Source organism: Thunnus thynnus, chromosome 10, assembly GCF_963924715.1.
Source record: "Thunnus thynnus chromosome 10, fThuThy2.1, whole genome shotgun sequence".
Lineage (NCBI taxonomy): Eukaryota > Metazoa > Chordata > Actinopteri > Scombriformes > Scombridae > Thunnus > Thunnus thynnus.
The window spans coordinates 14,539,063-14,562,331 of NC_089526.1; the positions used below are offsets into that span (position 1 = coordinate 14,539,063).

The following is a 23,269-nucleotide window of genomic DNA, read 5'->3' on the forward strand; positions in this document are numbered from 1 at the left end:
GGTCCCACCTCTCCAGCTTGTCACTGTTTGAAGTAGAAGTTTCTGCAGCTGTGGGCCTATCAGGGTATCAGGGAAGAGGAAGAAATGATACGTTTCACCTCAGGGTATCTGCATTTTTGACCCATGACGAGGCATGAGAGTATGATACAGATAGATAAACACAACACACAAATTTAAAGTAGCAGCATCACTTTATTGAAGCATCAGTATGTTGGAAGCAGTGAGACTCTGTACAGTATGTATAGAACAGAACAATAGATGTTGATCTCCCTACAGAGCGCTGAAGAAGGCGAGGAGGCCGGTGTCGGGGGACGGGTGGGCCAAAAGCTTCTGGATCTGACAATAAAGTTGAAAGAAAATACAGTATGTTTGTCATTTGCAATACTTAATCTGGCAGTATACTCAATATGAAATCAATTATGGCATGTTGGCAAGGGTTTATGACAGAAAAGAAGTGTCAGATTTAGCTGTGATCACTTCAGTATGTTGTCTCACCGCACCCTGACACAAAGTCATCTGCAACTGGTTGACAATGTCTGTGATAATGGTGTATTTTTGGCGGTCATCTCACTGTGGTGACATGCCAAATTTGTTTTCCTGTCAGGCTTATATGTATGACACATCTAAACAAACAGAGAGCAGCTATACTAAGCACCTCCTTGAAGTTGGGGTGTTTGGCATCTTGGACCAGCTGTAGCAGAACAGCCTCTGTGGTGGTGAGGAAAGCTCCACTCTGCTTCAGTCGGGACAGAGCAAACAAACGGTCTGTCTGGCTGTGGGGGGAAGCACAAAAGTCTGTCGTAACACACTCATCTACAGTTTCTAAACATACAAATGGCAACAAATTGATATTTGAAGGGTATATATATCATGCTTTTCTTATTTCCTGTTATTTATATACTGTTATGATGTCAGATGTATATGTTAAACATGGTCAAAGTTCCAAAACTTGAGGTTGGCGTATGTAGATATGCTCCCTGCAAGTCAAAGGTCAGGGCTTCAGCCTGCTCTGAACACTTTGTTTTCAATGTTTTTTTTCTACCAGATGTCAGTTCGTTGAGCATGTCCATACACGGCCGTCCGTTCTGTAGCCTTTGATGCTAAGATTGTTGCTGAGGTTTTTCCATGTGTTGTTTCTGCTGTCTGTCCACTTTCATGTTTCGGATCAGATTTCATCTCGAACATTTGAGAAGTTGACATTTAAATCTACTACTGTTTGATTACATAGCCTCCAAAATGTCTGCCAATGTGCAGCTTTTTTGGGGGCTAACCAGTCAGAACAGAGTGGGCTCATCAGGAGGTGGGCATTAAAGAGACAGGAGCTAAAATGACCTCTTTCAGACAGAGGCTGAACCAGTATAAGATAAATAGTTTTTATAACTGTAAATCATGCAAAGATATTTCAGTAGAGTCCCACATTAAAAATACAGAACTGTAAATGTGCATAGTATGTCCCCTTTATTCCCAGTGATGGTAATACTGTATAACAAAAAAAAACAAAAATCCCCCACACCTACCTTCTAGATGAGACGGCATCAGCCACGATATGAACCTCCATCCCCTTTTCAAGCAGGTCATACGCTGTACACTGAGAAACACACAAGGAGCAGAGATAAAATGGATTTAGCATTTACACCAAACTCATTGTGCATTTATTAAGACTGTGGAGGCTCTGTGACACACCGGGGTAGAAAAGAATATCATATTATATTAATATAGCGTAATAGCTTTCATTGAAGGCAAGGAGCTTCCAATCGTCTGTATGTTCTCTTCTATGGTGCAGAGGAGGAGTCATGTCATGTAAACAGCTAAACTCCCAAAATGAAGATGCGCTCTTACCGCGATACAAGCGTGTGCCTCTATTCCGCACAGTATGAACTGTTTGGGGTTCCCCAGGGTCTGCAGCTCCTTCACCACATCCTCTGTCATCATGGTGAATGACGTTTTAGCATGAGCGGTCAGGTCCGCTGCTCCTAGCTCTGGTACTGTGGGTCCCAAACCTTTAGGGTACTGCTCTGTCAAGATGGGGGGGATGCCTAGAACACGACAGGCCTATGAGCAGGAAGAGAGAGCAGGCAGATTTAATCAGAGGTAGAGATATCTATTCAAATAACAAATAGATTTACACATGAGTAAGGCTGATAGCTGGTATGACTAATGTCATTTTCCGACCTGGAGCAGTCTGGCTGCATTGCTGACAATGTTGGTGAACTGAAAGATGTTGGGTCGGAACTTCTCTTGCATGTCACACAGCAACAGCACTGAATCTTTGGTGGAGAGCCTGCCGATGCTTGCCACTGCAAGAGCAAGATTGCACAAAAGAACAAATTGTTTTCAGATACATTAATTGATGCAACATGTTTTGTTCCACTATTAAAGGACAGGTTCACAGTTTTTCAAGTCTGTCCTAAAGCAACAGTCAGGTGCCCAAATGAATTGTTGTAATCATTCCTCCTGTTCATACTGACCATTAGAAGATCCCTTTACAGTGCACTTACAATGTAAGCAATGAGGGACAAAATCCAGTCCTCTTTCTGTGCAAAAATGTATTTAAAAGTTTATCTGAAGCTAATATGAAGCTTCAGCCATCCAAATGAGTCAAATCAAGTAGATATCTTTCAACGTTACAATCTTTTTAGTACCAAAGTCTCTCTTCTTGTTACTATACTTCCACTGCAGCTCAACAGGGAAACACTGTCCAAAGAAACACAAAGAGAGAATTTGATGCTAAAAAGACTGTAAATGTGGCAGATATCCACTTGATATGACTAACTCAGACTGCTGAAGCCTCACATAAACTTCAGATGAACTTTTAAATGCATTTGTACGGAAATGACTGTTTGGACACACTGTGGATCATTTTCATTAAAATCACATTAGTAAATAGTCTTTTAATCGCCAGTATAAACCAGGGGGTTGATGAAAATCTCTTTCAGTGTTCATATAGGCACCTGACTGTTCCTGGAAAATTATGAACCTATCCTTTAAGGGTGGACTCTAACTTTGTCAAAGAAACTGAACTTCTTTTCTTAATTGCATTTTGCATACACTTGATAAGGAAGAAACATTTCTTCCTTGCACATAATACATTTCCTCAAAGGTTTTTACTGTGATTACACTAAAGATGATAGAAACATAAATACACAAAGTTACACTTGAGTGACATCTGTAAATGCTGCAACCAAAGGACCCTCAAGGGTACTTAAAAGATGACTTACTGTTGTGGTCTTAGTGGTCAGATTGTGAGCTGGAGGAGGGGGTGACTGCAGAAGCCTTTAACTGAAAGGTTAAAGTTTTAGTTCATAGGTGACGCCACCAACTGGAAACCAATAGAAAATGTACATATTTTACTTGCAGGTGAAAGAGGAAGATACAAATTGATCGTTTGATTAAGCATTATCACAACCTTAACCAAATGGACAGTTAATATCTGAAATCGTTTTAAAATCAGTATAGTTCAAAGATAAAATAATAACTAACCTTGCATGTAACGAAGAACCCACACTAGTACAAGGGTCTCGCTGTGATAAACACTGCCTTCCCAGAAGCCTACTGACCAATAGAATTACGTGTCCTAGGGACTGATGTTTCTGTGAGCCAATAGGAGCCTGGCTAACTCAGAAAGGCGGAAACCAGAACGATTGAAGATGTCTGACAACGCAGAGTCTCCAACTGAAACGCAAAAAGAGGAGTCACAGTCACCGCCAGACGACTCGACGACGAGTGAGGAGAAGAAAAAAAGTACGAAAGCGTAATATATTGATATTAGCACTCACTTAGCGAATAATAGTTGTTTACGAGGACTGTTGCTAATGCTATAGGAAACAATTCCGGGTGTGTGACGTAAAAGATAATTGGCAGTAATGTTGGCCAATAGGATGGTTGTATTTTCCTGTTTAGCCAATAAGCCTTCAGCTTTTTAACACTGTTGGGTTGGGGAATAGCTAAAGCTAAAGCTAATGTTTATGAAGGCAAAATATCATCTGTTTGCTCTTATTAACACTTTACAGAGAGGCTATGTGTTTCTATAGTTTATTAAATATATATATCAACAACTCAGCTCGTATAAAGGGTCATTTATCAAGGCTAACAAGCCCCAGTTAGCTTTAAAACTGTCAAAACCACAGTCCAGTTTGTTGGAAATGTCCAGTTTCACGTTTAAATTTTCCATAAGTTTGCTTAAGAACTGCTAAAAATACTCAAACTTTGTAAAATTTCCTTATTGCTTTCAACTCCAGGAAACAATATTTGCAACTCTGCCACATAACTTTGAAGTATTGTATGACATATCTTATTAAATGTGTGTATTATCAACAACCATTAATCATTAGTCTAATACTAATTCTAAATTAAATTTAAGTTTATCTTTACATATTCAAGTCACGGTTAACGTAATCATCAACGTAATCATACATAGTTATTTGACTAAAATTCTACAATTGTGAATGTAAACAATGTTCAAAAACTGTAGCTCCAACTTGAACATCAGCTCTGGGCAGCATAAGTATAGCATATATTTTTGTGATTAAATTAATCCCTGATGAAAAAATAGCCTATATTTAATTTATCCAGATTTTATAACCTCATAAGAATAAATAGATTAAATGAAATACGACTACGAACAATTATTATCACTATCAATTAATCTTTGGGTTATTTTCTTGAATAAAAGATTAGTCGTTTGGTCTATAAAATGTCAGAAAATGCTGATCACTATTTCCCTAAGCCCAAACTGACGTCCTCAAACGTCTTCTTTTGTCCTGACCAGCAGTTCACACCCCAAAGATATTCAGTTTGCCATCACAGAAGACTAAAGAAACCAGAAAGTATTCACATTTAAAAATCTAAAATCAGAAAATTTGGACTTTTTTTCTCAAAAAATGACTCCAAGCCAATAATTGATTATTAAAGTAGTCAATTAATTTAATAGTTGGCATCTAATCAATTAATCAACTAATTGTTGCAACTCCAAAATGAATCTAGTTACCTTGTCTACCTAGTCTTTCATTCAAAAACTTTGATTTCAAAATTGTAGCATAAAATATGGAGAAAGGAAACCTCAGCACACTTACATTCAATGCAAGTATTAAATAGTCTTGAGAAAAGGAAATCTCAAAGCTTCTAATGAGAACAAATTGAGCACACTTATGCCCTTTAATGGAAGTCCATATATGGAAATTCAGTCAATAATTGTAGTTTCCAAGATCCAAATACATAGGAATCTCCTCAGGTACAACTAACACAAAATCTGAGAATAAATCAATATAACCAGGAAATCAAAATATTGAAAACTGATATCTGTAATGAGTAAACAAAAGGGAAATACTTGACACAAAAAATTGCAGCATAACAAATTGTGCATTAACCCCTGCACAAACTTTTCACATCACTTTTACACCATAAACACATATAATTGAGGGTCCATTGTAAAGATATGTAAATCTGAAGTATTAAGTAGAAGTGAGCCCTGATAGCTTTTGTTTTTGCACTGTAGCATAGTTGTTATACATCAATGGATTTAACTGGCATCTCTCCAGAAATTCCCCTGAAGCGTTCAAGTTGAGAATTGCCTGGACCAGTCTGGGTGGCAGCAGCACCAGCAGCAGTTTCACCTTTTATTTCTGTCCTTTTGTTTTATATAGTTGATGTGCTGTTGAAAGCGGTGGGAGACACTCCGATAATGAAAACAAAGAAATGGGCAGTGGACAGGGGAAGGACGGTACAGTCTCTTTCTCAGTTCATCGCTCGCTTCCTCAAGTTTGATGCCAGTGAACAACTGGTAAGTGATAAGTTTGTTTACTGGCTTGTCCAATTCCCAAATCATATCTTGGAGGCTTCAACAGCATTTTTCTGCTACTTTCTCTTTCAGTTTATTACATATAACTCTTTTTTTTCTTTCAGTTCATCTATGTTAACCAATCTTTTGCTCCCTCACCGGATCAAGAAGTAGGGGTTCTCTTTGATGTGAGTACATATAAACAACTGTATTTTTTTGTATTTACTGCTCATTTTCCTCACTCTAAAGCAGATGTAATGTCTTTTAGCTATGATTGTTTTAAGCAGGAAAAAGCAATAGATAAACACAAGTCACATTTGTCTTTTTGAACTCCCCACCCCCAAAAAAGAAGCTAGTCCGTGTACCTTTGAGTTAAGATTATTTTGTCACACAAACCTAAAGCATATTTACAAATGCTATTGCAACATAGTCGTACACATGTATACACAAAATACCATTTTTTTCAAGATTTGTTGCAGTACTGGCCAACAATATACTATATATTTTACTTTTTTAAATCTTGTAAGTTTAGCAAATGTGCAATGCCCTTTCAGATATTACATATATGACATTTTCAGGATTATTAACATGACATTAGCCTTAACAGTCAATTTATCTGAGACTGTTTCTTGTCTTAAAGTATGTATCACTCGGTAGAAAGTCGTAATATTGCCTCCTCCCCCCTATTATAGGAGATATACTGTATATATATACATGCTCTAACAAATAAACTTTCAGGCTTCAATCAGGAAGCAATTTTGGATACAACCCCCACTATAACTTTCTTTAATACAGTGGTTTCTTTAATATAGTCTCTTAGCCTTTTGATGAAATAATAAATTAATAGCATGAGTAACAGGCAGACCTTTGGGCCTGGCCTACACCAGTGGATGGGTCATGTGGAGCACTGACCAGCAGAGGGGGCAATAAGAGGGATTCTCCATGTGACACGTGCCAGTGTCCCTGGCCACTGATTAATGTCTCCATAAGTGACAGTAAAGACCTCAGAGTCCAGAGTTTAGTGGACAGTTGAAGGTCCCACAGCTTTCACTGCTTGACGGGCCGATATCTAATCAAAATGTACATTTTTTTTTGTTTCTTTCAGTGTTTTGGCAGTGATGGCAAGCTGGTTCTACATTACTGTAAATCTCAAGCCTGGGGTTAACTACTTCCTACACCTCCATTTGGGACTCCTTTTCTTAAATTCATCCTCCAAGCTTGCACATAATGTTGCTTTTGCTTCTTTGCAATTTGTTTTCTTTAAGTTTTTATGTATATACATATTGTAAATAAATTATTGTGACTATATAAAGATCTTTTCAGTGATTTTTTTCAAATTTGTTTTTGTTTTTTTAGGCATCGCATTTGGCATCTAAAAATAAACACTTAGTGGACACAGGATTTTGCTTTGTACAGCAGTGGTGCTGATTAGGAAAAAAGAATAGGAAAAGCCTATTCATGTGGATAAGTTGGTTGAGAGTTTCATCCCTTCTCTTAGTGTAACAATTAAATATCAGGTAAAAAACAAAGTTTTGATGTAGAAGAACCTCAACTGTAGGCGATGGTGTCTGACGGTTGGGTAGGAACTGCCACTGAAAAGGGATAGGACATAGGAAGAGAGGGGGCACCACAGCAACAGATGGACTTAGAGGGATTACATGATTCAGGATGGGTTTGTGACATAAATTCCCAAGAAAGACAGAAAAGGGAGTCGAGTGGCGAGGAGACAGACACTCAGTCGCTCTATCAGTCTTGCATCTCCATCCGACTATTGGCCAGGAGGATTAAAGGGGGGAGTGCAGCTGGAGAGGTAAGGGTCACTGATGCTCATCCTGGAAGAAGAATATTGGTGACAGATACAGAGAGAAAAGATGAAGAGGATGGTGACACGGGGAATCCGTTCAAGATGGAGCAACTAAAATCAAGTTCTTAAGGAGCTTTTTGATTAAAGGCTCTTGAACAAGGCAGAGAGGACCAAGGATTGTAGGTTTAGAGGACTGCGAGAAAGGAAAGTTGTTTGACTGTAATAGTTCCGTTGTGTTTTACCTGAAGTACTACAAGGGACAAGAAAAGGTCTTTGGTAGGTAACTAACACTGATTATTCTACAATAATTGCACTATATAACACTTGTTGCTTGTTATTTAAGTCTAGATGTGTTAAATATGTTTCAAGTGAATGCAGGTTCAGATGGTGTGTGTCTAGTTTTTTAATCAGCTTCTTAATTATTTGTAAAGACAAAAAAACCTGCCCATGCACTTGAAAACCAATAACTTAATGTTTATCACAGAATTCAGTTTATGTTGAAGAATGAATTTTCACTTTTCTCTAGAAAAATAAATATTAGTATTAAAGTCTTTATCCTGCTTGTTGATAATTCTAGCAAAATCTTCAGTGGATTAGGCTGCATCCAACTCGCTAACATGCTGTTGCCAACTTTTATCGGTCATACTTCTGCACGTGTATAATATGTTAACACTGACTGTAAAATCCAGGCTGAAGAGTGATGTTGGTAACTGAGAAGAAACTGTGTTTGGAGGCAGATAATAGTGATAATAAATGGGGGAAATGCAGTATGGAGTTCAAGTCTTATAAAATCATTTGACAGATGCATAGTTCTCTTAAAGTTGATTCATTTCAGGACACCTCGGCCTTATCCTTTGGACATTTTATAGATTTTTTTTTAAATATTTATAAAATATTCTATGTAAAGATTACAGAAATGTTCACATTTGTGCAGATTGAAGGGAAATCTTATCATTGCCTGTCAGATTTGATACATTTCCATTTTTCATGGTCAGCGTTATTAAGAAAACAGAAACCTCCCTGAGTGGGCTCTTCTCATGTAGATCAGTTATTGTTGACACTAAATCCAGCTGGTTTAACCTGTGTTTTGTTGTATTTCAGGGGCTGACAGGGAGACATCACATAACACAGAGAGTCAGCGGAGATGGCCAGAGTGCATTTCACACCAAAACACACCTAACACAATCAGATTAAAGATTAACTGGGATTACTAGCAAAAATTTCATTTGGATCTGTGGCTTATCCATAATTTCATCAAAAAAGTAATCTCTTGTTTTGCGCCCCTCTGACTTGTCTTGTACTTAGTGTCCAGCGACAGGGTTCATAATGATTGGCAGGCTGGAGTGTCTAAATCAGGAAGCAGGAGGATATTAACCTGGGTCACAGGACAGAAAACATTACTCCTTCTTATCAAAACAGCTGGGCAACTGGAAGATTTACATGACCTCAGCTAGTATAATGACTCTTACTTACTCCAGGAACATTCAACAAAGTTACATGTCACCATATGGACACCTCGGCTGAAGCCTTCGTGTGCTCCGCTCAACCATTTCATTTTACTTTCTTCCCAGGTGATCATTTGCCTTTGAAGATGTCCTGTTACTCCACTTTATGTACACAGCATTCAGTGATAAATTATATTATTTTTAAATGACTTTATGCTTTTTTTAGTACGGTCACATTGCTCTAATACTGTCAGACATCTGCTAGTGTAAAGCCTTGAAGGTTTGAGGTCAGAGGATGTATGGCCACATCAGTTACCCCAGGGATCAATAGCAGGATATCACACTAAAGCTGTCTGAGCAGCATACTGTTATGTCCTTGCATCCCACTGTTCTCTCCTAGTGTGAACCAGTGTCCATCTAAATCCCCTCTTGTTCATTTTTTCATCCCATCTGTCCTTTCCCACGTGTATCATCTTCAGGGCATCTTATCCCGCTGCTATCTCCTCTCATTCTCTTTATCTTCCTCTCTTTTAATCACACTGACTTTACAGTATTGCTTTGTCATCTTCTGTACTGTTACATCACATTTATCTCTGTTTTCCATTTAAACCTGGCAATCTTAAACCCACACCAAAGCATCTGTCCTACTCTCCCAGCTCCATCTGTGACTCTAGTCATACCTGCTGTCCCGTTTTGTCTTGTCTCTACGTGCAGTATCCTCATTCAGCCCCAACTGTCTCCCCTCTCTGTAACCTCCCCCCTTGCCTCCTCTTTCCTCCCCTGTGTGGCCATGCTGGAGCGTATGTCACGTCGCTCTCGCTCCCTGCTCTCCCTGACCTTGACCACTCTGGCTCTGGCCCTCTCCATCCTGGCTCTCTGCACGTCCTACTGGTGTGAGGGCACTCACAAGGTGGTCAAGCCCCTCTGCCTGTCGCCTGTCAAAATGAAGAACTGTGGTCAGAACAACAGCGAGCCTTACACCACAGGTACTGAAAAGTCACATTGTCTTTCACCTCTCCACTTCAAAAACTGTTTTGTGCTGCTGTGCTGCGCTTACTGATGCTTTATTCTTTCTTTAAAGTATAATTCAGATTGCTGGTTTACTGTAATTAGCCCTTACATAAATGTACATTTGACTAGCCACTTTTTTTGAGGTACAAATTGCAGTTTTTACAAGCTGCTCTTCTCATTTTGTCAAGGTTTCATTCTTAATCTTTAGAGTGAGCAAGATGTGTGGCTAAAATACTAACCATTATGCCAGATATGCAGATTCCTGCATCTCATAAACAGCTATGCTACTAAACTCTACCATTAAAATAGTTTTCTACATGTGCAGGTGTGCAAAACAACAGCAGTTGTGTGAATAGGACCATTTCAGAACATTTAGCTTCGAGTTGGCCTTGAGAAAAAGAAGACCATACCAGGTTCCCATGCTGTCAGCTAAGAACATGTGTGTGCATGAAGCTGTAGTGAGCACATGAACAGAGAGTAACGACAGTAAAGCTAGATATCTGATGAGTGGGAAAATTGTTGCCTGGTGACTAATCTCAGTCTTTGTTGCAACATGTTAAAGGGCATGTCACAATGTGTTGTAAACAGCAGCAGTTCATCCTAACTGATGTCAACAGTTATGTGATGTTTTTTTGTTTTTTTTTAGCATTTGGCTCTGAGAAGTCTCAACTCAGGAGAGCAACAAGTGAATGAAATAGTGTAGGATATTTGCGGCATTGGTGTGCTTCTGAGAAATCTGCACGATTGCTATTATTTGACAAAACAATATTAACTCAAGAGGTTTCAACTGCAATATCACAGCCTTCATAAAAGGACTTGACATGGATGGAGTTTTGTCAGCGAGTAGTCACACTCAATTTCCATGATACTTAATGTAAAACTTAATCCAAACTCTCCTAGTAACTTAAAACACTCTTTAGACAAACTGAGGTTGTTGTGTGTATACAGTACATAGTTTGTACAGTGCAGCATGTTATGTGTGCGTGGCCAGGTGGTCAGTGTGTGTATCTTCTCATAAGTCTTCTAAATGCAGCTGTCTGATTTTGACTGTGCTAAAAAAAAGTCTGCCTTGACTGTTGAACCTCATTACATAAGTATTGAATTTCTTGATCTTTGCACTCTGTCACAACAAAACAACCAATATCTAGAACTAATCCAGCTGGATTCTCCCCCTGTTAGAAACTCAATGTCCCTGGTTTTAATCTCTTTTTGCCCACCTTTGTCTGACCACGAATTTAACTGTGGCTTAGATTTAATCTGCGGGGTGTGAGGGTAGTTCCTAAAGAGAGGTTTTACACTGCCTGCTCCCTGTGCTTTATTTTTTTTTAACAGACATGCTTAATCCACGCTGAGATTAACAGTTCTTACTGCATAAAGGAATCAACTTTGATTACTATGTACTTTGTGTACTTGCACAAAAATAAGATATACCTTTACCAACAGCACAGTGGTGGATTTAACTCCCCCCTTACACTTCTAAACCTGATTTCAAACACACACGTGGCTACATGTTACTGTAAAACACAGAGGCTTGTTACTTTTGAGGCTATGGTGTGATTTGCATACTTGCAGTTGTTTTTCTGCCTGTCTCACTCTAAAGGACATACTCACCTCCATTCATTCCCCATCAACACACACCTGCATGCAAGGTGCAGACTGGAAATGACCTTTTGGTGCATTATGTTTTGCTTTTTTTCAGTCAACATATCCATTAAATATTAGTGAGCAATATGTGCATATATAGTATGCACGTCTGTGTGTGTGTATTTGCTTGCCTGCATATGCATTTACTGTACGCTTCTGTTTTAGATTCTCCTCAGAGTGGATCAGTTGTTTGTGATGGTATCTCACAGGAAGAGTGTGTTTGTTTGATGTTTGCATGATTTTGCACTCATTTGTGTGGGTTTCCTTCAACTTTCTAAAGCAAAGTCTGGATAGGTTTAGAAAATACAGATTGCTCACAGATGTGGGTGTATTTTGTTTTTTCGTGAGCTGTGAAGAAAGAGATGGTGACTGGCCCTCCGCTCAGTGTCTGCTGTGTTACTGTCCAGCCACCAACTCTATTATATATTGTATGTATTATAAGAAGATACAAAAATGAACATAAAAATGCTCTTCTCAGTGTCATCTCCTTGTGCTTTCACACAGAGAGTCCAACTCAGAGCCCCTTCAACCGCACGCTGTCTCCAGCCAGGAGGGAGGAGCTGGCCAAGATCAGACAGAGGCAGCTGGCCAATGCAGTTCACTACATCTGGGAGACGGGGGAAGACAAGTTTGCTTTCAGATACTTCCACACTGGCTTCTGGGAGAGCTGTGAGAAACACAGCGATGGTGAGAAGCACACAGGCATCCAATCATATATTAACTCACTTACTCTCACCTGGTCTCAATATTAGGTCAGCTTTTATGGTTCTTTCAACTCAAAGAATAATGTTTTCATTTTGTTCATATCTGTGAATTATGTTGGCAGGGGAGAAATGCCGAAGCTTTATTGAGTTAACTCCTGGAGAAACACAAGGTGAGCTTTGTATCAACGAACCCTCCTGTGCTGAAAAATATTAAATTATTCTTTTCGACCAATATTAATGTTTTTTTTCTATGTGTTTGCGTGCATTGTGTGTGTGTGTTTGTACATGTTGCAGGTGTGCTCTGGCTGTCAGTCATTTCGGAGTTTACGTACATCGGCCTACTGGGGATGGGCTTCTTACTCATGTGGCTGGAAGTCCTGTGCTCCCATAAAGAGATGCACTCACTAAAGATCAATGCTTATGCAGCTATCTGTACTGTGCTATCAGGTGAGACCTGGTGTACCCTTCAGTTTGACATTGTGTTGTGTCTTTTTTCTCCCTACACGGCCAGTAATCCTATATCTATCTCTTCATCTACAATTTACTTGGTCATCTGCTTTTCCTGGACTTAGTTGTATGCTTTTTCTTTGTTTCATCACCCATATAGGTCTTCTTGGGATGGTGGCCCATATGATGTACACCACTGTATTTCAGATGACAGTCATTGTGGGCCCCAAAGACTGGAGGCCTCAGTCCTGGGACTACGGCTGGTCATTTGCGTAGGTGGCTGCCGATCAGAAACAGCATAAATGCTACAAGCCGATATTGTTCAAGCATGTGCATAAAATACTTGCTTTACAAGCTATTATGATATGCCTCTCTTCTCTTCTAGTCTTGCTTGGGTGTCCTTCAGCTGCTGCATGGGGGCTGCCGTGGTCACTCTCAACTCCTACACAAAGACCATCATTGAGCTCCGTCGCAGACAGAGGCTGCGTTTGGAGGAAGCAAGAGCCGCCACTCACGCCCCATCCTACGATGAGGTGGTTCCAGGGGGCGGGCTCTACTCTGTCAGTGGCCTGCTGCAGTGCCCAGACGGCATGATTGACGTGGCGTGGGCCCCGAATGGCAGTGTGGTTGGAGTGGGAAATGGGGACGTGCCAACGTTGGTTTTAGTAGGAGGCTGCGGGCCAGAAGGGTGTGAAGACTGTGAGAGAGAGATGGACGAGATGGAGGAGGCCATGGACCGAGCTGATTCACCTTGTTAAGAGATCAGTTACTCCCAACAACTAAAAAAGGGCTTAAAAACTGAAAAAGGAAAGACATTGTCGACATGCTGGAGTCAATGTGAGCAAATAGATGCTTTTATTGTTCTCCTACATTCGACTTTCAGTGAAGTTTGGACGTATTTATCAGGTTTGAAGGACAATGATTGATACATATCTAATATGAAACCCACAACGTACTGTATACAGTATGTAGGCCACACTGACATGCAAGACTGCATGTTTTTCTGGGTATTTCTCAGTGCCTCATGGTAGGAAAGCAAATGTATGTCTCTGTATGTAAATGCATATACATGTTTGTATTATTCATTCTTTATACCTTCAGATGAACTTGCAATGTGTCAGTATGAGAGTCATTTTAATAATTCTGTTATTTCACACCTTAGACCGAACGGATGTTTCTTCTCCTGTTGATACCCAACAGAACAGCCTGTCCTGTAGAGTAAATGTGCAATTTAATCTCATTTATCTGAGTGGGACATTCAAAAAGTGTTCTTTTCCACACTCTTCTCTCTACTGTCAGATATGGAGGAGCAGTCTTTTACTACATTTTTTGTTTTTGCAATCTTTGTGAAGTCAGTTTTTGCATGGATTCTTCCATGTTTTTGCTCATTTGTCAAACTTTGAGTATTCTGATGCAACGCATGTATCCCAGATGATACAACAAACGCGGTCTCTCTGCAGATGCACAGACAAACCCATACGATAGACACATAGAGATAGAAAGATTACAGAGATTTCGAAAAGTCTGCTCTCTGATGTTGAACAGAAGATTATGTGTAAACCAGTAATCCCGAGTTGGATGGAAAGAAGGAGAAACAGAGTGAGGAGAGATGGGAGGCATGTGAAAGGATGGAGAGGGAGAGGGAAAGGGAGAGGGAGGGGGGGGTCGGAATCAAAGTTGAAAAGAAACGCCGGCACGCACACCCACCGACTGCACACACACACTTGAACAACAACACCAGTGTGATGTGTACAGTGAAAACATCACACTTTCAAGGTAATTATCACTTATATATGGACATTCCACTCTACTCCTCACATGTCTAACTTAAAATTGTCAAATTTAAAGCTAAATAAATTTACCTTGAATGTCTGGAGGTTATACATTTGGGATAATCCTGGATTTACTGTCTGGGATAAATACAATTGAAAACTTAAGACCTAAAGCACCATTTTTGTCAACCCCCAGCATTATGTTACACAGTATGTTTCTAGGTCAAACAGATTTTTTTTTGTTTCCCGGGTCAGATAAATAACTTTTTTTTCAAAGTACAGATGTATGAGCGAACCTTTATTTATTTTACAGCGTATAGATTACAACACACAAGAGCTAAACCTCTTGTAGGACATTTCCACTTCTGTAAAAAAAAGCTTTAATGAGCTAACACTCAGGTATGAGACTGATATAATTTTTTTTATTAACAATCAATTTATCTAGAGCCAAAATGTCATTTTAAACATTTGTAATATTTATGATACACAGTCTTTGTATATATGGTATATGGTTATATTCTTCAGCATTCATATTGGGTTATTGTAATTGCTTGGCTGTACATGTTTTAAAACATTATGTTATTACTTGTCTCTATTAGCCTCTATTTGATATAAATGCACTGACAAACATTAGTAAAACAATCTCACATACAGTATGATGAAACTTACTGGAAATTTTAGTTGCGACCAAGACACTGCATAGAAGAGTATTTACATAAAGGGGATGGATGGATCAAAGAGGGGAAATCATCCGATACTTGGTGGAGGAGAAGAGGAGGAAGTATGGAAAGGGTCTAACAAGACAAAAGAGGGTCACTTTACTGTTTAAGTGGTTCATAGAGGATAAGACGCATTGCATTTTCATTCTCAATCACTCCTTGGATGAACTCTCCTTCAGCCAGGCGCTCTATGAGGAAAAAAAGAAAGAGTAAGAAATGTTAGAGAGGGAGGAAAGCAGTAAAAAAAGAAATACAGCAACAATACAGCTCATCTAAGAAATATAGTCTTATCTTCTGTGTGTGTGTGAGACAGTAGCATGCAAGTGGAATCACCTAAGGTTTCATCATCTATGGCTGTATAATAAAGCTTGCATGACAAAAGTGATGCTGTAACTAGGGACCAGGTGGATTTATTGCTTGTATTGTTGTTAAGCCAAACAGCTGATTGTAAAATGTAATCTTCACTACAGGATGTAGGAACAGCTGTTGAGGAAAGGTAGTAAGAGCTTAAACAGATTTTTATCTCTCTCTAATATAACTACATAGTGATGAGAACACAATGACCTGTCATGCACAGTGGGGGCACAATGTATATACATGCGTGTTATTTCCATTACCGCTGTCTTTCTTTTCGAAGACCGACCACAGCTTGTTGGCTCTCTTCTCGGGTGTGTTCTCATCCTCTGGTAGCAAGGCCTGCTCCTCCTTGGGGATCAGCTTAAATATGGCCTGTGAGAGGGGGGTTGGGTATAAGATGGGTGATAATGCTCCATCATCTCTCTCATACAAATAATGTATAGAATATCAACACAGTACATAATACAAATGTGTCCAAGCCAAGAAGCATATCGACTTTAGGATGAGTGAGTGAGCTCTGATGTTCTATTCTTTTACATACAGAGAAAAGTTACCAGCCAGCATCGTTGTCAGGAGCCACTGTATAATTTGTGCAATTTGGATTAATTAAATCTTACAGAATAAGGTAGCCTGCACATTACATTTGATCTGCCTGCCAAGTGCAACTACAAGAGCTATCCTAGAGGACTTGAGCATCACAATCTACATGAAGACTATAAATTGTTGGTTCTGTTAAAATTATTAATCGAATACAGCAGGCCGCTGCAGCATGATTCAGACCTGTGTGTCATTTTTCACATGTAGTTCATCTGCTATGGGCCACTTAGAATCCAGACGATTTTAAATGACTAAATGATTGTGTACTTCACGTTCAGCCCTTAAGTGTGTGTCCCACTTAGAGAGGAAGCACTCATCTCCCACACTTAAGACACCTAGATTAACATGGATTAGTGCCAAGACTCAGGCCACAGGCCAAACACTAAGATGTCATCTCTTTTCTCTCTGTGCTCTCCCTCCATCTTGCCCCTCTGATCCTGTGGTCTGCATAGTTCAGTCTGTGAGCTTGTAGATGACAAGTACTTACCGTTGAGTTATGAAATTAAAACCAAGCAGTGTCAAGCTGCAGCGTACCCTCAACTACAGTATACTTGACCCTGTTTACACCCTTTTATTATTATCCAGTCTGGCGCTTGAGTGTACTCAAGGCTAGACTGGTTAATACTGAACTGAACTAATATTGGCTATTCCTGCTTTAAACCCACATCTAGAGCAGATGAGGTCTTTAAGGGTTATTCTTAGTTTCTGTGCATATAGCAGATCTGACTGTTTCACAGACTGGGAATAATCTCATTTTGTCATAAGTTTTTGAGCTTTTATAAGGGCTTTAAAATGTAGCTATTGTGCACAGTGGTTGTAAACATAATGCAAATGGACTCAGGCCAGTTGGCCAGGAGTTAAATCCAATTACAATGCCAGCTGGATTCCTGACTGATCTGTCTAAACCCCTTATGATTCTATCATCACTTGTCTTAAATCAGAAGACAAGAAACGCCCATCAGACTGGGTTTTGATTATAGAAAAACAATGGCTGGCATTTATCAAAATTAGCATAAAAAATAGTCCAAAGTGACAGCCTCACATATAAAAGAAACCTGGATTAGATTCAGGGATAATGAGCAAACTCTCCATTAGCTAAACCTGTAATCACAGAGAGGAGGAGGGAGTCTGTGGCCCAAATGAGCAGGCAGTTTGTTCTGTGATCTAAATACCATGAGAGGGATGGCCACTTTCAAACAGAGGCAACACACCGTAGATGGACTTTATGAGGCGTAGACAAAATAACAGGAAAACCTGACAGTAAAATGCAGTCCAACAATAACATGACTATCTCTCATCCTTTCATTACTATCACTAGTGTCCACCACACCCCTTTACCTGGCAGATCTCTGTCACTTCTGTCTTGTTGATGTATCCGTTCTTGTCCACATCAAACAGAGAGAAAGCCCACTCCAGTTTTCTGGTTGTCTTCCCAGTGGAGGTCATGTGCAGCGCAATGATGTACTCCTTGAAGTCCAAAGTGCCGTCATCGTTGGTGTCAAAGGAGCGAAACACATGTCGTGCATAGCTCTTGGCATCGCTCTCAGGGAAGAAGCGGGAATAGATCTCCTCAAACTCTTCTGGCGATATACGTCCTGTTGGGCACTGCTTCTGAAAGTTCTCATACCACTGGCAGATCTCGTGTTCAGTGAATTTGGTGCTGAGCTTCAGGTCCTCCAGGATTTCCTTTGATATTGCACTACTTGTAGTATTCCCCATGGTAGTTGATTGTCAGTTCTCTGTCTGTTCTGTGACAAACTTGCCGGCAAGTACTTGCCACTGAACTTCTCCTTTATTTTTGTTCACAGGCTTGTCCTCTTCTTTTGTTTTCAGAGGCCAAACTGAAAAGTGATTGCAAAAGAATGTTATAAACACATGTAGTATAGTCCATGTATGAAATCCTAAATTTATAAAAAACTACTCAGCAATCAGAATGATCAAAAGTGTAGGGAAGGCTTACCTGTGTGTTGATCGGACAGACGATGGCTGAAGAATTGAGTGTCTCAGCAGTAAGACAGTGAGAGATAAGGAGGGCAGGGGGAAACACACTCCTACTCTGGATGACTGGGTTAATTCTGTTAATGCGGGATTTAAGGTGGCTGAGCCTTTGACTGAAATGAACCCCCAGATCCTAATTTTCTCTATTAGATCTGGAAGTCTGGAAAGATCTACATTGTATGACTGTGTTCAGTTCATTCCTTTATTGAACTGTTTAATAACTGTATGTATTCTGATTTATTGCTTAACCCTCCTCTTGTCCTCGGGTCAATTTTGACCAGGAGGACAACAGGTGTCATTATGTGCTGTCATCAAAAAAATTGAAATGGTTTCAAAACAGTATCCTGACTAAGAAATTATGAATTATTTTAACTATAGTTGAGATCAGAGGAAAATATGTTGATGGATTATGGCAGACTGGTATATGTAAAAGTTTAGTCAGGATACTGTTTTAAAACCATTTCAATTTTTTTGATGACAGCACATAATGACACCTCGGTCAAAATTGACCCGAGGACAACAGGAGGGTTAATAATTGTATTTAAAGAGAAACTTATAGGTAGGTTTTTCAACCTGGACCCTATTTTCCAATCTTTTTGTGTCTAAGTGACTGATGGGGACAATACTTTTTTAAATTTGTCCAGTATTGTGTGAGAACACTGCAACTGGCAACCCTGAAAGAGGCTGCAATGTAATCTGATGGGGCAATAGCACCTTGTCAACGTATACGTCCACTAAAAGTGCTTGTTTTTGCCACTGACATGCTCAGATTGTTATTATAAGTGTCTGACACCATTATGGAAAGGACCATACAGAGAAATAAAATGTTTTCCTTTACCTTTCACTTGAGCCACTCAGTTTTTTATTGTGTCTAACTAAGTTGCTCAAGGATAAGTTTCGTTCTGAAATCTTGAGTTGTGTTGTCGTCGAAATTAGCTAAAATATTCAGCCATCACTTTGAAAATCTTTTAGATAAAACTAAGCTACACTTTCTGTACGCCAATACAACAAACTCTTCCTGGCACTCCAACTCTGTCATGGCTGAAGATTTCAGAACGAGACTTCTTCTTGAGCAAGACTTTGTTGGACACAATAACAAACAGACCGGATCAAGCAAAAGGCAAAGAAAAACATTCTAAATCTCTGTAGGGTCCTTTCCATAATGGTGTCAGACACTTACAATAATAATCTGAGCATGTCAGTGGCAAAAACAAGCACTTTTAGTGGACATATACATTGACAAGGTGCTATTGCCCCATCAGGTGACATTGCAGCCTCTTTCACAGTTGCCAGTTGCAGTGTTCTCACTCAATACTGGACCAATTTCAAAAATTGTTGTCCCCATTAGTCACTTAGACACAAAAAGATGAGAAAATAGGGTACAGGTTAGAAAATACCAAAGTTTCCCTTTAGTAACTCAATATTAATCAATAAACGGAAGTTCTATGCCTTTCAGTGCACCTTTGTAGTGAGGACCCCTTCATGAGAAGAATTTGATCGCACACTTAACATTACTTTAAAAAGTAAACTGCCAAACAGATTTGCAAACATGTTCCTGTGAACAGTGAACATGGCTCCTGGTAGAGTTTCAAGGCTAGCTTTAGGGTGTTCGGCAGCATATAGCCGCTATTTCAGTGGTGGCCTTTCAATGGGTTTAGTTGACCACTGACAACTAATTCCAGACTACCATCTGTCCAAGCAGTTAAAGTCCCTCTCCCTCTACCTACAATCCCATCTACGGCCCTCACATCATCACTGCCGGTGTTCTCCGTGCATGACCTCCTTCCTGTCCTGCATCCTAGCTATGATATTGCTTTACTCTTGCTGACTTTTCTGCTTGGCCTTGTTTACTAAGCTAAGCAGCCCTGTCATCCCTTCTCTTAGCCTTTTTTGGTCCCAGGCTCAACTTGTATTTCCTTTTTCCTCATCAAAGTTCTAGTTCATGCACTAAAGGGCTGTTTCACTCAATGATCCATACAAACATGCGCAATGATTTCCCTGCCTATATTTATGTAAATTAAGACTTTTCTTCAGTCTTTCTTCAGGCTTCTCTGTATATGGCCTCCATCTTTTTGGTCAGCAGCCATCACCCTACAGGAGGGGTCACAGCAATAATAACACTTTGGCAGACACATTTACGTCATCAGTCTGTTTTCTTTGTGTCTATTTTGATTAGACTGAAAGTATTATCTTGATTGTCTTAACTGTTAGGTTAACCTAACAGGGAAGTGGGGGCACATAGCAGACCTCATGTGTTACAAAGGATGTGTATATAGAAAGATTGCAGATGAAAGTATTGTTTGTCAGCATTTGCGGCCTCTGTTATATGTACCATTTTTTTTTTATATTGCACGATCATCAGCCATGCCTGTTTTGCAGCAGGATTTACTTGCTCCATAAATATGCTTAGTGAGTCCATCTATTGGATTACTCATGCCCTGTCCCGTCCCACCCGATCCAACACTTAGCCAATTAGCATCATCATCATCCTGTGACTGCCATGGCCAATAGAATTACCCCCTCCTCTCCAACAATCCCCGACATCTGACCTATACCCTAGGCTGGGCTAATTTGCCAGAGCTGGAGCAAACAGGGATTTGTAGTCACTTCTGAAATGTTTTTCTCCTTGTGGAAAATGTGAGGATTCATGTGATGTGGATGTCTGGCATTTAAGCACAATATAATTTAATAAAGAAACAAATGAAAATAATTTCTTTAACTATTACACTGCAACACTAAATGTAATATATATTTCACTGCAGGCAGTTGCATATACTACACATAAAAAAATGTGTAATAACAGGTGAAAGTTTGTCAATAGCGGGAATCAACACATCTATAAATACCTGCAATTAGACTTGTGACTCACCACTGGCAAGATCCCAGGTGTCTAGGCAGCATTATAGAGCATTAATGGACTTTATCAAGCTTCACCTGTGTTACAGCATCGAACTGTCAGACAGTTTTACGTCAACACTGACATATATACTGCAAATAAGCCCCACTCAGTGTCAACACAGCGGGTCTGGCTAATGTATTCATGTGTTTCTTGATGTGAATTATGAAACAAGGTATTTGTTTGCAATTTAAAGGTTTGTCCTGAATGAACAGCTCAGTGAAAATAAAAAGAATAGAGAAATTGTTTTCAGAATAGCCAACAGTTCAAGGAGCATATTTCCCAATCGTATTTTACGACCGTCTCGTGGTTAATTAGAGTCAAAGTTTTAGGAGGAAGAGTTGCTACCGTTGACATGTGCTAAATAGGAAAATGTTTTAATAGCTCAAACACAGCTCAAACAATGCCTTGGTGGGACACAACTCAACTCTTAAGACTGAAAGATAGAGAAACAGAGGAAGGGAGTAGTTCCTAGATAAATATCAGCTAATGGGTTATAATGAGGCTTAATGACAGACGAGAGCTTCCTTCTGAACGCAAGGAAAGAGAGGAACAAACAAACGATGACAACAATCTTGACAATTGTGTCTACCATCTTGTAAGGCCTCATGTTGTGACGCATTGGATAAAGGTAACAGCGTTCGGCCCCCTGCTCCCATTTCTACATCTATTGTCCAAAGAGAAAGTCTGAAGCACTTTTAGGCTTTCGCTGAAATCACTCATATATCTGGATATTTTCTGCTGACATCTGAGCTCTCGATTCAACACTGAGGTAAGCAATGTCATACTTTTTGTATAAAATACAACATTTTTGTTTTTCTAAAGTTATCAATATTAACACAATGTCCTGCCTATTGTCTTGACTGCAATTAACCAATCCATCAGAATTTCTGGTGTAAGCAAATACCCCACTCATATTATAATCTATCCAACTGATATGAAAGATATGCAGCCCAAAATATCAGGTATCTTTGGGATCCTGGGATCTTAATTTCAATTAGGGACAAAGCTTAGAGGGCTTGAACAATTTTGGTTGCACAACATGATTATATAATGATAGACCTGCTAGTACCCAATGGATTGAAGAAACTGAGGCTTATGTTTTGCACTTTGCTGAATAAGGCATTCATGCAGTCTACAGTCTTAAGTGGTTCCAAGGGGGCAGGCCAAAGAAACAAAGATTTTACTTTGTATCTAAAATTTTATTAAATGGCTTTTTCTCCTAAATTATTTTTCTGTATTTATTTTACCCAGCTAGCCAGTCCGTTGTCCAGACATTACAAATTTGTGTTGTACAGCCAAACATTGTTCACACCCATATATATTTATTTTAAATTAAAATAAATTTTTGGGAAATGTGTGTAAACATGATAAAAGACATCTAGAATATTTCCATTTGATGGAAGAGTGTTACCATAAAACAAGAGTCTTAGATTTGAATATTTCACTCAGTGTAAGTAAGATGGTTTGTCCAACCTTAAAGCTATGTAAAGAAAATGTGTTAAGAGGTTGATTGGGACACTGTGTTATGTTTTAGGGGTAATCAAGAAGAAGAATCTGCATGCAAAATCACTGTTGGACATCTACCAACGAATAAAAACATGACAAGCAAGATGGAAACCCTTGATCCTTCTGCTTTATCAGCTGTCATTTCTACTGTCACCTACGACCCTAAATCTGAGACAGTGACCTTACCAGGAGGGGTCGTCTCAGTGGCGGGCATCACCGTGGTGACCGGGGGTGCTGAACTGTCCTGTGGATCATGCATGCTGGCCTTTGGTTTTTGGGGAACTCTCATTGGATTCAGTTGTGTAGCTGTCGGGCTGTGGGACCAGTTAAACCAGTCTAAAGGGGGAACCTCTCACTTACTGATCCTGGGGTTCGTGATTCTCAGCCTCAGTTTAGTGGTGGTAGGAAGCGTGGTGGCGTTTTACTTCCTGACAAAGAAGAAGAGAGAGATGACCCGACAGGAGAGAGAAGATGGAAAAGAAGTTCTTGTAGAGGAGAATGAGAGAGTAATTAAAAAAGTCACAGTGTAATCAGTGGTAGAATATCAAGAAAAGGTATGAAAAATATGCACAGATTTCCAAATGGACTAA

The 23,269-nt window shown here is 39.6% G+C and overlaps 5 protein-coding genes across 6 annotated transcripts; 3 read left to right on the plus strand and 2 right to left on the minus strand.

Annotated features, from left to right (window-relative positions):
• Positions 1-172: 172 nt before the first annotated feature.
• On the minus strand, positions 173-3,570 carry isoc2 (isochorismatase domain containing 2). 2 transcript variants are annotated; one of them, XM_067601283.1, is made up of 7 exons: positions 3,481-3,570; positions 3,219-3,279; positions 2,173-2,297; positions 1,840-2,052; positions 1,518-1,588; positions 656-773; positions 173-336 (listed from the first exon to the last, which is right to left on the minus strand). In XM_067601283.1, coding segments are annotated over exons 2-7 (594 nt in total). In that variant the 5' UTR covers positions 3,220-3,279; positions 3,481-3,570; the 3' UTR covers positions 173-270. The 2 variants fall into 2 exon arrangements, with proteins under 2 accessions (XP_067457384.1, XP_067457383.1); XM_067601282.1 differs by having other exon boundaries at positions 3,219-3,319; positions 3,481-3,567.
• A 47-nt stretch (positions 3,571-3,617) lies between these two features.
• Positions 3,618-7,113, plus strand: atg12 (ATG12 autophagy related 12 homolog (S. cerevisiae)). Its single transcript, XM_067601287.1, has 4 exons — positions 3,618-3,741; positions 5,643-5,779; positions 5,902-5,964; positions 6,882-7,113. The coding sequence occupies exons 1-4, from the start codon at positions 3,648-3,650 to the stop codon at positions 6,939-6,941; spliced, it is 354 nt and encodes a 117-aa protein (XP_067457388.1). The 5' UTR covers positions 3,618-3,647; the 3' UTR covers positions 6,942-7,113.
• A 114-nt stretch (positions 7,114-7,227) lies between these two features.
• si:ch211-149k23.9 (germ cell-specific gene 1-like protein) lies at positions 7,228-14,243 on the plus strand. Its single transcript, XM_067601281.1, has 6 exons — positions 7,228-10,011; positions 12,185-12,367; positions 12,507-12,554; positions 12,679-12,831; positions 12,992-13,103; positions 13,217-14,243. The coding sequence occupies exons 1-6, from the start codon at positions 9,816-9,818 to the stop codon at positions 13,587-13,589; spliced, it is 1,065 nt and encodes a 354-aa protein (XP_067457382.1). The 5' UTR covers positions 7,228-9,815; the 3' UTR covers positions 13,590-14,243.
• A 645-nt stretch (positions 14,244-14,888) lies between these two features.
• rcvrn2 (recoverin 2) lies at positions 14,889-18,381 on the minus strand. The gene is made up of 4 exons (XM_067601284.1): positions 18,237-18,381; positions 17,615-18,117; positions 15,940-16,051; positions 14,889-15,510 (listed from the first exon to the last, which is right to left on the minus strand). The coding sequence occupies exons 2-4, from the start codon at positions 17,993-17,995 to the stop codon at positions 15,422-15,424; spliced, it is 582 nt and encodes a 193-aa protein (XP_067457385.1). The 5' UTR covers positions 17,996-18,117; positions 18,237-18,381; the 3' UTR covers positions 14,889-15,421.
• A 201-nt stretch (positions 18,382-18,582) lies between these two features.
• Positions 18,583-23,256, plus strand: LOC137191299 (transmembrane protein 100-like). Its single transcript, XM_067601285.1, has one exon. It carries the CDS (start codon positions 22,772-22,774, stop codon positions 23,207-23,209), a length of 438 nt encoding a protein of 145 aa, XP_067457386.1. The 5' UTR covers positions 18,583-22,771; the 3' UTR covers positions 23,210-23,256.
• Positions 23,257-23,269: the final 13 nt, after the last annotated feature.

Coding starts and splice junctions, on each gene's coding strand:
- isoc2 (XM_067601283.1), bottom strand. Junction 774..1,517: donor GATGCCGTCTCATCTAGAAG/GTAGGTGTGGGG, acceptor TTCCCCCCACAG/CCAGACAGACCGTTTGTTTG. Junction 337..655: donor AACACCCCAACTTCAAGGAG/GTGCTTAGTATA, acceptor CTTTATTGTCAG/ATCCAGAAGCTTTTGGCCCA.
- rcvrn2 (XM_067601284.1), bottom strand. CDS start 17,995: ATGGGGAATACTACAAGTAGTGCAATATCAAAGGAAATCCTGGAGGAC. Junction 16,052..17,614: donor AAGTGACAGAGATCTGCCAG/GTAAAGGGGTGT, acceptor CCCCTCTCACAG/GCCATATTTAAGCTGATCCC. Junction 15,511..15,939: donor CTTCGAAAAGAAAGACAGCG/GTAATGGAAATA, acceptor TTTTCCTCATAG/AGCGCCTGGCTGAAGGAGAG.
- si:ch211-149k23.9 (XM_067601281.1), top strand. CDS start 9,816: ATGCTGGAGCGTATGTCACGTCGCTCTCGCTCCCTGCTCTCCCTGACC. Junction 10,012..12,184: donor CAGCGAGCCTTACACCACAG/GTACTGAAAAGT, acceptor GCTTTCACACAG/AGAGTCCAACTCAGAGCCCC. Junction 13,104..13,216: donor GACTACGGCTGGTCATTTGC/GTAGGTGGCTGC, acceptor CTTCTCTTCTAG/TCTTGCTTGGGTGTCCTTCA.
- LOC137191299 (XM_067601285.1), top strand. CDS start 22,772: ATGACAAGCAAGATGGAAACCCTTGATCCTTCTGCTTTATCAGCTGTC.
- atg12 (XM_067601287.1), top strand. CDS start 3,648: ATGTCTGACAACGCAGAGTCTCCAACTGAAACGCAAAAAGAGGAGTCA. Junction 3,742..5,642: donor GAGTGAGGAGAAGAAAAAAA/GTACGAAAGCGT, acceptor TGTTTTATATAG/TTGATGTGCTGTTGAAAGCG. Junction 5,780..5,901: donor TTGATGCCAGTGAACAACTG/GTAAGTGATAAG, acceptor TTTTTCTTTCAG/TTCATCTATGTTAACCAATC.